At 29.7% G+C, this 14,182-nt stretch overlaps 3 protein-coding genes across 3 annotated transcripts; 1 reads left to right on the forward strand and 2 right to left on the reverse strand.

The window, feature by feature from the left end:
* Window positions 1-304: 304 nt before the first annotated feature.
* Phum_PHUM174790 (uncharacterized protein) lies at window positions 305-3,025 on the reverse strand (the record flags this gene model as incomplete). The annotated part of the gene is made up of 3 exons (XM_002425066.1): window positions 305-722; window positions 845-1,053; window positions 1,136-3,025. 3 exons carry the CDS (start codon window positions 3,023-3,025, stop codon window positions 305-307), a joined length of 2,517 nt encoding a protein of 838 aa, XP_002425111.1.
* A 273-nt stretch (window positions 3,026-3,298) lies between these two features.
* On the forward strand, window positions 3,299-11,232 carry Phum_PHUM174800 (uncharacterized protein; the record flags this gene model as incomplete). The annotated part of the gene is made up of 13 exons (XM_002425067.1): window positions 3,299-3,336; window positions 3,492-3,618; window positions 3,891-5,660; window positions 5,783-6,279; window positions 6,369-6,908; window positions 7,014-7,552; window positions 7,629-7,988; window positions 8,068-8,639; window positions 8,731-9,031; window positions 9,114-10,200; window positions 10,279-10,717; window positions 10,780-11,097; window positions 11,179-11,232. 13 exons carry the CDS (start codon window positions 3,299-3,301, stop codon window positions 11,230-11,232), a joined length of 6,642 nt encoding a protein of 2,213 aa, XP_002425112.1.
* A 450-nt stretch (window positions 11,233-11,682) lies between these two features.
* On the reverse strand, window positions 11,683-12,478 carry Phum_PHUM174810 (mitochondrial 50S ribosomal protein L50, putative; the record flags this gene model as incomplete). The annotated part of the gene is made up of 2 exons (XM_002425068.1): window positions 11,683-12,258; window positions 12,404-12,478. 2 exons carry the CDS (start codon window positions 12,476-12,478, stop codon window positions 11,683-11,685), a joined length of 651 nt encoding a protein of 216 aa, XP_002425113.1.
* Between the last annotated feature and the right edge of the window lie 1,704 nt (window positions 12,479-14,182).

Raw genomic sequence — 14,182 nt, forward strand, 5'->3', positions numbered from 1 at the left:
CATGCAATAATTTACAACGAATCGAATCGAATTTTTTTTTTTTTTTGTTTATTGATTTTAAAAAGGAAAGCAATCGAAGAATTCTGCATTTTCCCACAATAATAATAATAATAATAATAATAATAATAATTTTCCTTTTTTTTAATTTCAATTAAATCATACAATTCTAATCCGTTTTATACGACATTTTTTATGTTAAAACTACCCCTTATAAGATGACACCGACAGTTATAATAATAGCATCGATATTATTATTATTATTATTATTAATATTATTTGTACAATTAAGTATTAAGATCAAGTTTTAAACTTCAAGATCAAAAATTAAATCGCTTTTAAATTCGAATATTTTATCGTTTTTCTTCAAACCGAATTTTAATTTATCCTCATTTTCTTTATTTATATTTTCATCTTCGTTTTTCGATTCCACGTTCATTTTATCATTCCCCTCATTTTTTTTATTACCCTTGCTATCACAATTATTATTATCATTATTATTATTATTATTTTCATTGTTTGTCGAATTAGAAACGTCTTCTATTAGTGTTTTTTTCTTAGGTTGTTTTTTACATTTTTTAGATTTGATTTGTTTTCTATTTGTTTCCTTACCGTTTTCCGTTTCCGAATTTTCACTTTCGCTCAATTTCCTTTCCAATGCTCTCTTCTTATTCTTACTTTTCTTTTTATTTTTATTTTTTCTTCCTAATATGGTCGAATTGACTCTAAAATAAAATGTGAACGTTTCGTCAGTCGCATTATCAAATGAAATCGAATTTAATTGAGGGATTAAATTTTTTTGAAAGCAAAAAAAAAAAAAAAATATGGAATAAAGTTAATGACAAACCTAAAAAGTTGTTGCCTAATTTTTTCACTAAAACGAACGGTTTTCTTAATGTGAGGAACTTCTTCTTCTTCATTTATGCAAAAATCAGAACCATCATATAACGATTTACCACAAGATGAATTCAAAATGTAATCCTCTGCATTCGATTCCGATAAACTTCTATTGATTCTTTTTTTAAGTATACTTTTTCTCACAGCAGGACCTGGTACCTTAAAAAAATAGGACAAAATTTTATTTTACAATTTAAAAAAGAAATTATAATAAAAAATAAATAAATAAATAATGGCTTACAATCTCATCGACTCCTGATTCTGAAAATGTTCTGCATTTTTCTTCAGGTAAAATTCTTCTCGGAGAGTCTGAGATTTTTTGTTCTATAACAACTTCATCATTTGAATTTTCAGGAATTAAAGGAGTAATATTGAGTACTACTTCCTCAGGATGAGCAGATTCTACTTCAATATTAATAGGTACATCACTTCCTTCATTTTCAGCAACTTTGTTCATAATATAATCTTCAATTTTTTTCAATTCTAAAGGAAAGCTAAGTAAGTATTCGGTGACAAATTCTTGATTGATTCCAACATAATATTTAGTAACACAATCATTATTTTTTTCAAATTCTATCAATAATGTTACATTGTTGTCCCAAGTATCACAAATCACATCTTTTATATTGCAACTTTCTTTAAAATCGATAAAAAAGGCATAATGGGAAGGAAAAAACCCTGAACCGATAGAAACAAATTTAATGTGATATGAACTGGAATTGACAAGTTTTTTTTCAATTGAATTACCATCAACATTTTTTACATTTAAAACGAAGCAAATTTTATCATCATCAACATTACAGGAAAAAGTGGGTAATATGTAATGTTTATCTGATTCTAAAAACTCTTCTGTTTTTTTTTCAGTCCTGCATTCATTTTCTTTATCACTTTCCTCAGCACTCTCTTCAATATTTGAAATATAATCATTAATATCCTCAACTTCTTCAATACTAAATGAATCTCTTGTATCATTAATAATGTTCTCTTCTTCTATGCTTGCATATTCATTATTAGAAACACTACCCACTGGACTGAAATCACTTTCAACACCACTATCTTCTCTTATAAGATCCTTAATAGTCATTTTTGATTTTATCACAGGAAGTGTTACAATAAGTAATTTTCTTTCTTTATCAAATTTTGCATTTCCAGTTTCTTCACTCACACTATAAGGCAATTGAATATCTAGCTTATATTTTGATGGTTTTTCACAAACTAAATGTAATGATTTTTCCATTATATCTAAATTAACATTTTGTGTGCTATTAAGCATGGGAAGATTTATTTCAATAATCAGTTCTTTAGGAATGGCACAGTTTATTTTTGCATTTTTATCATAGGTAAACTCCTGTAAATCAATTCCTGTACGGTGTTTGACAACATATTTTGGAGTTGTATATTTTGATGAGTCCGATTTTTTGCTTTCAATATTTCTGACGACGGGTTGTTTTTCATTAAGAGGCTTGAATGGGCAATTAATTTTTTCGAAAAATTCCTTATCTTCCTCACTTAATTTTGGCTGACATTTTGATTTTTTCCTAATAACCGTTGCATTCGGTAATCCTTTATATTTTAATTTTGGAAATTTAAGATTTTTTCTGTCGAGGTGAACTTTAAAACTTTCCTCGACAGCATTTAATGCGGTATCAATAACTAATTCTTTAAATTTCGGATTTTTTTCAGTCAAATGAATTGTGTCGGGATGAAAAATTACGTCGTACACAACACAACGATTTCGCTTTTTATCAAAATCTTCTCTGCCGGGTGCTTGGCATAGCGGAATAGACCAATTTAATCCTCTATTATTATCTTTGATATCACGTTTGTAATCAGGCCGCCCGACGGCTTTATTTTTAGAAATATTTATAAAAGCTTTCTTATTTCCATCAACACTTGTTTTGATGACAAAACCGGGTTCGGGATTTACAAAAGTACAATCAACTCCTCGTTCGGCTTCAAGTTTGATAATGTCTTCTTGAAATTGCTTTTTATTTTTTGGATCGGTTATTTCTTCAGCATATTCAGCTAATAATTTTCGAAATCCTTCCTTTTTTAATGCTTGTGTTATATTTTCAACTTCTTCTTTTGTAATATTTAAATCTTCCCAATCTTTTCTATTATAGCCGGCCATTTTGAAGACCCAAATTTATAAATTAAAGCGTAGAATAGATAAACACGTCCTAAGCATTATTCTAAATTCTAGGACCGTACGTATATCATCGTGGTAGCAGAATTCGTTACGTTTGTAAATCAGATGGTTGAATAATAATGATAATTTTTTTAAGTTTTTTTTTTTTTTTTTTACTTTAAAACAGCTAAATTGGAAATGATTGTTAAATCTGTTTATATATGTAGCTTTCATAGAAAATGAAATGACCGGTTTAGTAACTTTTGTTATATTTTTATGCTTAATTTACATTGGCATTTCTTGGTAATTCTTTCGTAATTTTTGACATTTATCTAATAGTATTTACTTATATACAATTTTCAATATATATTTTCAAGATTAACTGTGATGTTTTTTTGTCAAACAAAATTTTGCATTCTTAAAATCTAATTACACAAAATTTTAAATTATTTTTTTAAATAACTTTTAGGATATTTCCGAAATTTTTAACATGGCTATTTAAGCAAAAATATAAGATTAAGGTTGAAATTGGAAGAATTGGTATTCCTTATTTTGTATTGCACGATGTTTACATATCTAGAAATGGATTTTCTGTTGTAAGTATTTTCTAATTTAGTTTTAAAAATTTGAAGGTATCCAAAATGGTAATTGTTTAAATTAATTTGCTTTTACCTATAAGTGACTTAGTTTGCAATATTTTAAAAACCATATAAGTAATTGTTAAAGAATTTCAAATTATTATTCAATTTTAAATTAATTTTTATATTTCTACATAAATGATGGATATTTTTAATCAAAACTGCTCATTTATTCCAGTTTCTAATAAAATCATTTCTGTTTATTTTTATATTATTTCATTTATTTCCAGCTTATTGAAGAAATCTATTTTAGAAGCAGTTTTTTTAGCAGTGAAGTTACAAAATTAGTTTCAGTAATTGTCAAAGATGTAAGAATTAATAAAGATATCAGCAGTTCTTCTTCAGTTAAAGAAGAAAGTCTATCGAATAAACTGTCATTTCATAATGCTAAAATTCCTCCAGTAATTTTAACTTTTGTTCAGTTTATGGCTGTACACATTTACAATGTAAATGCTATGTTTCTTAGAAAAGAATCACCAGAATGGTTGATTCATGCGACAGCAGCAGAACTTCATTTAGATGGAAGCATAATTCACAATGCACGAACACTCTTGGTAAATGTGTCAGTTGGTTCAACAACAGCTAAATTATTAAAACATGCTGTTGAAGCAAGTCCTGAAACTTGCCTGGGGGAATTATCATTTGGAATATCTCTTGAAGGTACCATAATAGCACAGGGACCTTTATCAGTTGAAAAATTATATGTTGAAATAGGAAATGTGAAATCTGTCATTAATGAAGGAATTTATAAGTTGGCTCATTCTAAAAAAAAACAAGAAAGTAATATTAAGTCAGTATCTTCAGGACACATTTCTCCAAGTATAAATGAAAGTATTTTTTTTAGATTTTTTCCTCTTATACCTAAAAATTTTACCCTTAAAGTGGAAAATTCAATGCTAAATGGAATGGGTGAAAATCAAAAAATAGATTTCAGTTCTAGTTTACAATGTTTAATGTTAAACACTCAAGTAAATAATTCGACAAGTTTGAAACCAGTAAAGGAACCTCCGACAAAACTTCCCCAAATGTTTTTGTCTCTGGTTATCGATAATTTTATCGTGAAATGTAACAAAGAAAATTTTCTCGAAATGAACAAATTGGCAGTTGATGGAAAATATGAGGAATTAGTTTTATTTGTATATTTGGCACTAGATACTTTTTGCATCAATTACCATCATAAATTAATACAACCCTGGGTAATAAATAACTTTTTACAAAATAGTTTGAATGAAAACGTTTCAAAAAATTTAGCAACTAATAAAATGAATGTTAAAAAAAGTACTTCCTGGTTTGATAATTTCTGCAACAGTTGCCAATTATCTGGTAGAGCCGAACTTCGTAAAGTTTCTGTCTGGTTGCATTTACCCGAAGAACCAACTTTGACATCGATTGGTTTTACCAGAACAGAAATATTATTGGATAGAATGACAGAATTAAGGGGATCAGCTTATGAATCTCCATTGGGAAAACTTTTTTTTGGTGATAAACATTGGAATTTAGAATGGATAACTGAATCATTTTGGTGTAAAATAAATAATTCACTATTGAATGCGGATCCGCCAATGTTAAAAAAGTATCACACTTGGGGTACTCCATTTTTTATTGGAGTTTTTGTCATCAAAGGAAGAAGTCAAGGAGCATCAGAAATTAAATTAAATGCAATGTTAGACTTACTTAGATTGGAATGGAGTCCAGTAACTTCTCAATTAATATTGGAAATATTAAAAAGCGTTACGGAATATGGATTTACTATGAAGAATAAAAACGAAAAAAAATTGACTCAGCCAGAAAAAAGTTTTTTTTTTATTAATAGCATTGTTGGAAGCAATATAAATTTATTTTTCATTGCAAGCAAGAAAATATGTCTAATGACCAGGTTAGATAAAATAAGTTTAGATAGTAGTCGTGGTAAATTTGGAGTAGTTGTCGAAGGAAGCAAAATGTCATCCTTAATTCCATCAGCAATTCAGTATAGCTGCGTCAAATCTGATGAAATAAAGGTTTACTTAAATATTTTTCTTTTTGAATTACTTTTAATAATTTATTTATTTATTATTTTTTTAAATTTATTGAAATTTAAATGTTAAAATGTTTTTAAAAATGTTTGTTTTTTTTTTTTTAGTCAATGTACACTCATATAAAGCTTGCCAGACTTACATTTAAACATGATAGCAATGAAATTTCATGTCAAATCCAAGAGCAAGTTCATTTAAAATGGTGTGCAAATCTTCATTTAAAAATTTTAACTCTACTCAACGAATTTTCAAAATTTATTCAAAATTTTAAATTCACATTGGGTAACAATGTCGAAACGGTTAATAATGGATCTTCGGATAAACCGAAAAAACCCATCAGTTGGATAGTCTCTGTTAAAGGAAGCGTTTATTTGCATGTGACTGTAGGTATTGCTCACGAAATGGTTTTCATTATATCTGATCTAATGGCTGGCAATACTGGAAAATTTGTTGGAATGGAAACCACATTGCTTAAAATTTTAATTGATGGTGCACATATTTTTGCTTTCGAGTCTTTAAACTTTTCAAAGGTTTTGGAAAATTACGAGGTAGCCGAAGAAAGAAAAAAAACTGAAGGTCTTACTCTAAGTAAAAATGTTATCTGGTAATTATTAACAATATATTTAAAAATGAAATGGAATTTTTTTATTTGTTTTCGGGATGATGAATAAATTAATAATTAATAAATTTTAGGTCTATAAATGCAGATTCAGTTAAGGCTTCATTTCCTCACGAACATAATTACGCCGATGCTGTACAAAACGAATTCGTCACATTGTGGAAATGGCTTAAACTTGTCCACAAAAGAAAAAAATCTTCCTTTACTGTAAACAGTCCATTACCACCGGATCTTTTGGTGAAAATCAATGAATTTTTATTCGAAATGAGTGACGATGCTTTCGAAGTCAAATTGAGAGATAATTACGAACTCTTAGAAGATGAATATCAAGAAAGTTTAAAGCGTGAACAAATGTTAGATGCAAAAGTTGCAGAATTATCGAAAACTCATTTATCCATGCAAGCGAGCAAAATCGAAGAACTTTACAAGAGTTTGCGTAGGAAAAATGCGGAAATATACATACAAAGGTCCAAGCAAATGAGCAAACAATCTCCTGCCAGAACGCGTCTTTTGGCTTGGTCCTTAAAAGATATCCGAGTTATATCTTTAGCAGATCCATCTATTCACGGTGCTGAAAATGTAGTTAGAGTCATGACAGAAGTGGATCCTGATAGGTACTTAACCTAAGTGTTATTTTAAGGAAATATAATAAACTTATATGATACATATATAATTTAAAAATCAAAACTTAAAAGAAAATTTTTTTTTTTTTTTCATAGTTTATGGCCCGAAGAAGGATTGGAATTTTCAATTTTATGGTGTCGATCTATCTCCGCTAGCTGTAGCGAATGGAAAGTTCAGCTTAGAGATTTTCCACAACCGCTCATGGATATTAAATCATTTCACATATTTGGAAGGTTGTGCGGAGCTGAACAGGAAGCTACCAAGAGAGCAAAAAGAGAAGTTGTTATAGACCTCGGAGCACCTTTCGGAGAACTCGAAATAGACAGATCGATGACTGCTTTAAAATTTTATTACGATTTTAATTGTAATGTGGAATACTTCAGTTATGCTTTTGGACCGTGTTGGGAACCCGTAATTGCACAATGCAATTTAAGTTTTGAAAAAATTTCACCTCCATCGAAGGACCCGAGTCCTCCACTTCCATTTTGGGATAAAATGCGATTATTATTTCACGGTCGATTAACTATGTTTGTTCATCAGCTAACCATGCTTTTACACGCTTCTTTAGATCCCTACAATACAACGGAAGAAATGGAATTAAAATGGACAAGAGTGGCAATGGATTGGACCAACGGTTTGTTACAATTTATTTGTTAAATATTTAAAAGTTAGTTTTTTTTAAAAATAATTTTTATATAATATTATTTTAGCTAAGATTATTTTTCAAGGAGATTTTGACGTTAATGTAAAAACGGCTTCGAAATACGACGATCGTCGTTTACTTCACCTTCCAAACTTAAAACTGACTTTAAAAATGCATTGGGTTTGTTTAGCTGATCCCAACGATCATCATGCTGTAATGCCTTGTGCACCTAATAAACTACCAGAGTATTCAAGTAATCAAGAGCACGACTCCTTCAGAGCATTTCGGTCTCAAAATTTGAATGTCAGTCTTTCTTTAGATACTAAACCGGTATCGAATTCCGGATCTCCAGATTTTGACTGCCCTAATGCTAGTCTATTTGGAAGCACTCTTCGTTGGTGTGAAAATCTTAAACTTATTTTGTCAGGTAATTGTTAGTGCTGGTTCACTGCTTTATAGAAAGATTGAACAATTTTAAAAGTTAATATGGTTTAAAATTATTTAAGGTGTCACAAGGCCTACTAAACGGGGAGCCATATTTCGAAATATTAGATCTCGAAAAAAACAATTGAGTAGGCATTACAGAAAGGTTAGAATTTTATTAGGTTTTCACAAATTTCAAATTTTTTACTGGATGTCTTTTGCAAAGCAAATTGGTTTTGAATTACTCGGTGGAAGGATTACATTTAACTCTGAACACATGCTTAACATAATGCCAGTGGAAGATGTTTTAAAACACAGGCCACGAGCAGAGTGGTCGGTTTTATGCATGAACTGTGACTTAAACGATGTTGAAATTTGGTTAAAAAGTGCCTTACAAGGATTGGGAAACGAAGTATTGAGCCTTACTCAGCCAGTTGAAAAATGCTACTGCCTTAGCGTCGCAAAAGTATCCTACGTGAGAGAAACAGTATTGCGCCATCAAAGAGCGGCTGATATACTTAACAATTCCGACCGAGGAGTATCTAGCAAAGATATACCCACACACAAGTTGGTTGTCTATGATCTCAAAGGAGCGTGGACCAAAAAAAACAGAGATGTAGCTTTTACGTTGTTTGATGCATTTATGAAAAGTCAGGTAATGAAAATGAAATTAATCTTAATGTTGTTTTATTTTAATAATGGATTTTTATAAATTTTAATGTGCGTTTCACTTACTTTACTTTCAGCAACTCAAAAAAAATTTATCGACAGAATCATTAAAGCAATTCAGAGGAGATAATTCAAATAAACCTCGAGCTCAGAAATTGAACGATAGCTTAAGCGCTACAGCCATTACTGCGGCTTCTCCATCCCCAATGACAAAAACTCAATCTGGTAATGCTGCTTTAATGTTGCAACAGTTAATTGCTGAAGTGGGTAACAAACCTGAAGCGTACAGCGACGATTTACCATCACAGTCAACAGGACAACAATTGCAGGGCCTACAAGCTTGTCAGGACGATGACGTTGTTCACAAAAATTGGCTTAGTAAAATTTTCTTTTTTTTTAATTTCAATAACTAATTTAAAATTTAGTACTTCGTCCCGACATAAAATCTTGAATTTTTTAGTTGCTTTAGTAAATAGTCAAGTTTTATTGAAAGGCTGTGATACCAAAGGCTACGTTATATTAAGTGCTGCGAAAGCAGAAATTCTTCAAAAAATTCACAGTCCCGTTTGGAAAGATGGAACTTTAGTTTCGAAGACTACGTGGGTGGGTTCTTTAGAGTGCATGCAGTATTATGCGACCGTGGCGGCTGGAGAAAGTGATAAAATTGATGAAAACATTATGTGGGTCACCGTGGACAACATTCAAGAAAAAGATTGTTCGGTTGCTGTTATAGCGGATTTGCCAGATGTGCCTCATTTAGTTGGCAGTGGCCAGAGTGTCGGAGGCATTGTGACAGAAACGGTCGGAGCTAGCAGCATAGACGAAGGGAAAAGTAATCCCGTTCAACTACAGAGAATAGTATCAAGGTGTAAATGCGAATTTTTTTATGCTAGATACGGTGATACCAGTATAGATCCAAATACTTTAGACGAGGTTCCTCCGTTGCCCATCGAAGAAAATGGTCCCTGGGAAAAAAAGGAAACCGCCGTCGACGCTTTCACTCTTATGCATCACGATTTAAATGTTTGTACAAATTCTTTACAATATGCCATGATATTAGATATAGTTAACCATTTATTACTATACGTGGATCCCAAACGAAAAGAAATATACGAGCGTTTACAAAGGATGAGATTTCAATTGGCACTTCATTCAACCGAAGACCAAAGAGGCCCGATACAAGTTTTACAGAATCAAGTAAGAAGTCTGGTTTCAAATTTAAGACGCTTAGAAAAAGAAGCTTATTTACTTCAAAAGCAATTAACGGAAGATCATTCGAAAGAACTTATAATAGAATTAAAAAATCTCAACCACGAAGTTTTTGAATGCAAGGAGCTTTTAACGACGCAAAGTGAGGAATTAGACATGATGTTGTCTTGTTATAAGGAATCCCAATTGTCAGCTAATCAAAGATTGGCCACAACGAAAACTGATGTTCCTGCTAAAGCTGTCAGAGCTAACGAAATTGTTTTTAAGTACGCAAAATGGAGACTCACCGAAGCGGATGGTCAGCTAGGGATAGCAGATTTAGTTTTAACAAATTTTTTGTACGTTTTGCATAGCGAACAGTTTTTTAAATTATTTTTCAATAATTTTATTTATAAGGTATGTTGTTTTCCTTGCAGGTACACTAAAAACTCAAAAAGTGACGATTCCGTCGAACACCTATTAGAATTAGATTACGTAAGAATGACGAATTTATTACCGAATCAAGTTTACACGGAAGTGTTAACACCTTCTGAAATACAAAGCAATATGCCGATCGATAGAAAACGTTCGGTAAGAGTTTATTGTCGGGAAAAAGCTCCGGTCGGTGGGATTTCCGTGAAAGAACATTTTGAAATAAACGTTGCTCCCCTAACCATCGGACTCACTAAAAAATTTTACAATACCATGGTTGCATTTTGTTTTCCGGGACGAGATCCGGACACTATCGAAGGAGATAATTTGGAAGATGTGGACGATCATCAAAAAAATAGTAGCAGGAAAAGCAAAGCCGGAAACAAAAAAGGAAAAGAGACAAATTTTTATGTGAAAATTGACGACGACGTTGAAAAAATGAAGGTATATCGAATTTTATTTTTAAAAAAATTACAATTACCTTTTTAAATTTTTTAAATTTTTAGGAACGAGCAGAAAAAAATAAATTATTTATTTACATTAAAATTCCGGAAGTACCCGTTCGAGTGAGTTATAAAGGTAGCAAGGAAAAAAATCTTGAAGACATCAGGGATTTTAGTTTAGTGATTCCGACATTAGAATACCATAACGTGACTTGGACGTGGTTAGATTTATTATTAGCCATGAAAACCGATAGCAGACGAGTGATTTTATCGCAGGCGATCAAACAAAAATTGCAAATAAAATCGAATAAAAGAAACAAAGAAGAAGGTTCTCCACAGGAAGAAGACAAAGCAAGAATGTTATTCGGAACGAGAGTTGTTGTAAGTCGGTTTTTAAAAAAAATTTTTTTTTATTTTCCACGATTTTCACTTAATAAATGAAATATTTGGAATTTCTTTCAGCCCACTGCAGGAGAAAAAAGTTTAAAAAAAGGGATTTTCAAACCTAGAAAGTAAAAAATTTTACTTAAACTTATTGAAAGAGAAAATAAGTTTATCATTTTATTTAAGAAAACTTATTAAATGAATAAGATCAGATTATAATTGATGAATTCAATGATTTGTAATTAATATGATGTATTCAATGTAATTTTAAAACAAAAAGGAATGAATTTTTTTTTTTTTTAAATAATGAATGTATGTATACTTTTTTTTTTGTATTTATTTAATTAATTTTTTTTTTTTTATAAATTAAAAATTTTGAAATGAATACCATCAGAAAAGGGTAACAATCAAAGTATATTTTTATTACTTTTATTGAGTGTTATTTATTTTTTTGTTACTAATTTTGTTTTCATTTTACTATTTCTTTATTTGAAAATGTTAATGTAAAAAAAAAAATGTTTACATTATACATAAACTATTTTAAACAAATAGTGAGTGAATTAGTAATAATAATAATTGTTTTTAGCCCTTGTAATGTCCTTCTTTATCAAATGGAGCATTATTAATTGGATCTGCTTTGTAACCTTTATATTTTGATTTATATTTAAGACTAGTAACTATTGTTGATGATTTAGGAAATGCTGTGATTCCCTTAAAATAATCACTGGTGTCTTCAGTAAATCTAACATAATCTTGTTGAACATGTAAATTTGGAGGTAAATTTTGCTTTTTTAATTCTTCATATGGTGTTATTGTTTTAACTGGTGTTTTATAAAATTCAATTATTTTAGCAATGTTATTTATTTTGAATAGATCAGAGTTTGGAACACAATGACCAAGTTCTTCGAAACATGCATTCAATAACAAATATTTGTTTTTTATGGTTATTTCTTCTTCCACATTATAATTTAATCCTAACACCCTTTTACAAATATCAGACAGTTTTGATTCGACATCGTTTGGCGGATCGTATGCTTTCTGAGATCTGAGAAAACCTCTATCAGCTAAAGACTGACAGGTCGAAGAAATTAAATTCCTGTGTTTAATAGTTTCCTTTAGAACTTTTTTTTTTGGTAATTTCGATGAGTATCTAAAAATCTGTAAATATAAATACAGTATTATTTTTAACCATGTACCTAAACTTTCAATGATATTTTAGTATTCCATTAATTAAAAATAAACTTATATATTAAATTTTAATAAGATTTATTAAATAAAAGCTACAGATTTGATTTTAACTCACGTTATGACATATAAACGATGATTTTTGAAAAAGTTCAGGCGTTTTATAAATATAGCCGACTCTTAAGGAAGCCATTACACGTGCGTGACGTCAAATTTACTCCAAGAGACACGTGACTAATTTAGACCAATGCAGTGGTTTGAAGCACTGCGCTTGTTGTTTCGTATCCGCCATTTTGCAGTCGCCATTGAAAGGTGAAAACCAAGTGAAATGTTTGCGTTTTTTTTATGTTATTAAGTGTTTTACTCAAGAATAAAGTGTGAAAAGTGATTAAAATCTAAACGGATACCATGGGATTAATATGACGCATCAAAATCACCAAACAAACGGAGCTAGTTTGGAGGATTGTCATACGAATTTCTTTGCTTTAGTAAGTGGCTTTCCAGAACTTGTTTCGTAGCGTAAGAAGATGGAGTCGAAAATAACGATTATACCCCATATTTTACTTCGTTTTAACAATTGTTTAATATTTTAGTTTAAAATTCCTATATTTCCGTATTATGGCAAGGGAATAATGCGTAAGCCGTAAACGTATATAATTATTCTTGTTTTTATTGGGATCCCGGTTAGAGTTGATGGATCTTTATCCTTTCATAGCATTGTCCCATATATTTAAAAGCAATATTTTTATAACTTAAAATGATTGTCAAGGTTGTTGTAATCTGTAAAATTAACATATTTTATATTATAAAGCTTGTACAGGTTGTATTTAGTGTTGTGAGTACTGATAATGACATAAGACAAGTGAAAATGGAGTAAGATTGCAATGTTGCCTATTCTCGTTTGAGGTCATCTGCCATTTTGTCCACCCCTCACCTGATGTGAGCGGGTTAAACAGAAGACGCAAGCGGGCCAAGTGCTTTTTCTCGTGCCTCTTCAAGGATTTTTTTTTTTTTTTTTTTTTTTTCATTTAATAAATTTTCTACTTATTCACAATATACGTTCGAAAAAATAATAATAATAATTCCGACAAGTCGAAATAAAATTAGTTATTTATAAGCCCTTGTTGAGTTTTACATTCAATGCTCAAAGACAACATCATTGAACTACCGTTTGCGTTTGATAGGAATACTCATTAAAAAAAGATTAGGATTTTTTTCTTTCTAGATAAAACGGTATATTCTTTGTTTTCAGTGGTTTTTTTTTTACCATTTTTTTAAATTTTTATAAATATAAAATCACTTTAACATTCTATTACAAAAAAAAAACAAAGTAATAATAATAATATTAATAGGTTATGAATAAAAATAAATAAATTTTTATATGATTTTATTTATGATTTGAGTTTTAAAGTGAAAGTTTTAATATTTAAAAAAGAAAAAAAAATTTAGTTTAAGTTCAAGGATAGGAAAATTGAAAATTTAAAAAAAGGAAAAAATTAAATTTTTTAATAATGTTATTGAAGTTAAAAACCATTTTTAAGAATGAATAATTTTTTTATTTTTTTTTTTTTCCTGGCCTGTTTTATAGGTAGTTTCATTTGAAAACATTACAAGGTTGTATATATATATATATTTATATTCAGATTCATAGTTTTTATGTTTTATTATTTGTTGCTCAACAAAACTTTGCATTGTGCAAAGCATTCAGCCATTGTAAAAATTAAAACGAAAAAAACAAAACTGAATACTTTTCACCATGTCATACCTTAAAATTTTTTTTTTTTTTTTTTTAATTGAAAATATTGGGAGTTTAATCTCATTTAAAAAAATGTAAATAATTTCTTTTCTTTTTAAAAGTGGCCTTTTTTTTTTTTTTAATCTGAGTTTTGAATTTAAT

This window comes from Pediculus humanus, genomic scaffold (genome assembly GCF_000006295.1).
Source record: "Pediculus humanus corporis 1103172107521 genomic scaffold, whole genome shotgun sequence".
NCBI classification, from domain to species: Eukaryota; Metazoa; Arthropoda; class Insecta; order Psocodea; family Pediculidae; genus Pediculus; species Pediculus humanus.